The sequence below is a fragment of the Lathyrus oleraceus genome, chromosome 3 (assembly GCF_024323335.1).
Source record: "Lathyrus oleraceus cultivar Zhongwan6 chromosome 3, CAAS_Psat_ZW6_1.0, whole genome shotgun sequence".
NCBI lineage: Eukaryota > Viridiplantae > Streptophyta > Magnoliopsida > Fabales > Fabaceae > Lathyrus > Lathyrus oleraceus.
This window is the reverse complement of record NC_066581.1, coordinates 428,077,376-428,081,419: the sequence shown is the minus strand read 5'-3', so window position 1 is coordinate 428,081,419 and position 4,044 is coordinate 428,077,376. Positions and strand designations below refer to the sequence as shown.

Here is a 4,044-nt window from a genome sequence, read left to right as displayed (position 1 = left end):
TTGAAGTCAACACATATTCCAAGACCACAAACACGCCTAAAATGCTCATCGGTTTCAATCGCTTCTACCAAGATGTCATGACGATCTTGTGGAACGAAGATGCCGACTTTGGATTATTTAACCAGTATACCCTACAACACATATAAAACTTTATCCTTACCAAATTGATTTAACTAAAATAAATATTGTTGAAAAAATTATCTACTTACAATTTTTTCAGCCACTTCGTGTGTAGCCTCTCATGTGAACTCACCGCCTTTTCTTTGATGTTCCATCTTCTATTTCTCATGGTGTGATGGTGGAGATGGAGTGCGATCAGGGCTTATAGAATCTCCCAGCTCTAAATCCCTTTGTTTTTTTTTCTTCAATCAACTTTTTTTTCATGTTTTTCATATCCTCCACGAGACAATCTATGTGGATAGATATTCCTATATCTATTATTCTTTCATTTTTCGCTCTTAGCCAAGAATTCAGGAGTGGTGGGAGACTTTATAAATTTCTCCGAACCATCATGATCAATAAATGAACACATCCAGTATGGAGGCTTATATTCAGGGTCATCTTCATCTATTGGATGAGTAATATAATCATGTTTGAGTTGTGTCTTAAAATCCCTCAAACCCTCACCAATATATGTAAGCAATTTATTTTTTACCATACTATCATCTGGACTAACATCAAGCACCTCATATGTTTACACAATATAGTTGTTATTAGTATTAAACAAAAATACATGATCATATATACTTGTAAAACAAATCATAAAAATTCAAAATAAATACCGTAATATCATTCCATATGCTATTTTTCAAATCATCTTCAACGTCGTGTCAACTATACATCAAAATACTCACTTTACTTCTACCTTGTAACACAATGTAACCCATAAAATCCTTAGCATTTTCACCATAAGCCCAGTCGATTGCAACATCAAATGTAACTGGTGTTACACCCCAATTTTGACCTGAATTATTGAATTAGTACATTTATCATCTTTATCATGACATTCACATCATCTGTATAACATAACAGACATTTCATCTCACATAATGCTTAAAATGTCGACCAAAATAAATATTCGGATCTACAGACAGATCGATTGAACTGATTTCAAAAGCACGTAAAATTAGCAGGCGAAAAATTTCGAAATAGAGCTCGCATACATCAATTTTATTAATCTATGGTTCATGTATTTTAACTTGACATGCTCGTTTTTTTTACTCCTTTGACCACCAAAATATCTACAGAAAATATTTAGGGGTATTTTTGGAAATAATTAAAATAAAATACTAATATATATATATATATATATATATATATAATATATATATATATATATATATATATATATATATATATATATATATATATATATATATATATATATATATATATATATATATATATATATATATATATATATATTATATATATATATATATATATATATATATATATATATATATATATATATTATATATATATATATATATATATATATATATATATATATATATATATATGACCATGAGGAAGGGGGAACCGCCCACAATACCTTTAAATTTCTAGGCTGTCTCTTTCAATTTGAAAAGATGAAAAATTAGAAAAAAATAATAAGTTTTAGTGTGAGGAAAAAAAGTTTCTTCACTTCATTACTTTTCATGTGAAACCAATATCATCACCATCATCTTTTTTCCATCCATACATATCACTCTCACTTCTTTTCAAAATGGAAATATGTGAAAGAAAAAACACCTAGCTACCTACATCATTTCCCTCACATTTTTCATGAACTACCACCATTCAAAATGTCATCTTCTTCATGCAGTTTCACAAATCAACGTGAACCCATATATAAGCACACTACAACCTCTTCTCTTATCTCCGTAAAGCACATACGTAACAACAACGACAACAACAATCTCATCTCCATAATAAACATATACGTAAGAACAACGACAACAACAATCTCATCCCATACTCAACTTTCAAAACCGAGCTGCTACCACTCTCACACCACGAGCCACAACTCCACGAGCCACAACTCTGGCGAGCAACATATCTTGCACCACCGCCACTGCTTCGCACCACTTTCATGGTGTACGACCGCGACTACACACAACCCGGGTATATCCCTCTTTTCTTTGTTCACGAATCGATTGCCTTATGTTGTTTTGCTATTTTGGATCAAAATATGCGAGGATTTCGTTTGCGTTTTCAATTAGAGTTGTGTTGCTGTGTTTGTGTTTGAAATATTGAATTTTCTTTGGTTTTGTTTTTAAGAAGTGAAAGAGAGAGTGAGAAGCAAAAGAGATCGAAAGAGAGAATAAGAAGAGATTGAGGGAAAGCATTTTTTACTATGTTTTCTGGCCGCTGCATGTGCGATTAGAGAGGGAGAGGTTTGTTTTATTATTACTAGCGTTTAAACGGGGTTGTCTTCTTTTTTTTTTCTAACGGATGAAAATATTAACAGCGTTTTTTTTATAAATTTGATTTTAATATAAACTAATTATATGATGAAATATATGATATTTATTCATAGACATATTAAATTTTGTTTGCAATATGTAATTTTTGCACATTAAATTTGATTTGAATTGAGAAAACCGCATTGTGACGTGACTATATTCAATCGTTTTTTTCAAGAAAATCAATAATGTGAGTGGAATAATTTGATGGTTAGGAATACTGTATTATGGAAAATCCAAATAGGTTACACCAAAATTAAATTTTGTGTTTATAGATTGTTATAGATTGTTCAAAACAATAAGAAGATTTAGATAAAATAAGAAGAAAAAAATATTTCTCACAGTTTATTAAACAAATAATCATAAACATTAACAGAGACATTAAGTGACATTGTTGCTTAATAGGAATGTCAACCATGGAACTGAAATCATAAATATTTCTCTTTTCATTGCAAAACAAATGAAGTAAATTAATATAGTAAAAACTATAGTGTAATCTAGTGAGTACACGCCAAGTGTGACAATGGAAAAGTATAGTTGGATTAAACATAATAGATAAATACCCGAGGTTGTGACAACAAAATTTCTTTAAAAACTATATTTTTGGTAAAATCCCCTTCTTCCCCCTCTACTTTTCCGTCTTTAATTAGCACTCTTGTTGCAGCTCGTGAAACACCTCTTGATAAAGCAACATACAATTATTCGTGACTGAAAACATGTCGTGGAAGATAAATTTTGACATTTGGAATTGTTTGTCCTTGTGATTTATTTATAGTGATTGTAAAACTTAGTTTGACAGGAAACTGTTTTCTAATAAGCACAAAAGGAAGTCTCGCACCATCAGTGGTTTTGAGCTTAATTCTTGGGAAGAAAGCTCTTTTTCCAGTGTTGTGGCATGTAAGTATTTCAACATCAAGCAAATTCATAAAAAAAAACCACGACATAACAATCTTGTCCCATTACACAAACCAAATTTAGGGTCTATGTTTCGCAATAACATCAGAGGAGCCCCTATTTTTATCTTTAAAATATGTGGTGGTAAAGTATCATGAGCAATTGTGTGCGAGTATTCTTGTTGATATAGATTATGAGTATCACCCTCAACCTCATCAAAACATAAAAAAATATGTTCATCTTCAGGGAACTTATTAATAATCATTTCATTCAACATATGCACATCACAATTTTTGGGAGTAAGTATGACTCTCTCCACCATATATGAAGCATCCCATCCATGATTTTCTAATTGGGGAAATGTATGTTGTATAAGCTTTTTTATGGAGCTTTCTCCTTCCCATGGTATTACAATTTCAGCAGGCATCTTGACCATGTCATCCTCTTTAGCAGGTTCATTGCCATCTCCAATCCTCATCAGAAACTGTGCAAACTCGTGGTCATGAATTGATCGCATATTTTGGCGCAAGTGTAGGATCTTTATAGTGACCCATAATTGAGACCTAACAATACACGCTGAAATCATTTGTCCTCTACTTCCTTTTTCAATAACAGGAAGCACCTGGCGAAAATCTCCTCCCATGATCATTATTTTTCCACCAAATGGAGCATTGATATTCAT

The 4,044-nt window shown here is 31.5% G+C and overlaps 1 protein-coding gene across 1 annotated transcript; it reads right to left on the bottom strand.

Moving 5' to 3' along the window:
• Positions 1-445: 445 nt before the first annotated feature.
• On the bottom strand, positions 446-4,044 carry LOC127131565 (uncharacterized). The gene is made up of 3 exons (XM_051060477.1): positions 3,438-4,044; positions 855-964; positions 446-685 (listed from the first exon to the last, which is right to left on the bottom strand). The coding sequence occupies exons 1-3, from the start codon at positions 4,042-4,044 to the stop codon at positions 446-448; spliced, it is 957 nt and encodes a 318-aa protein (XP_050916434.1).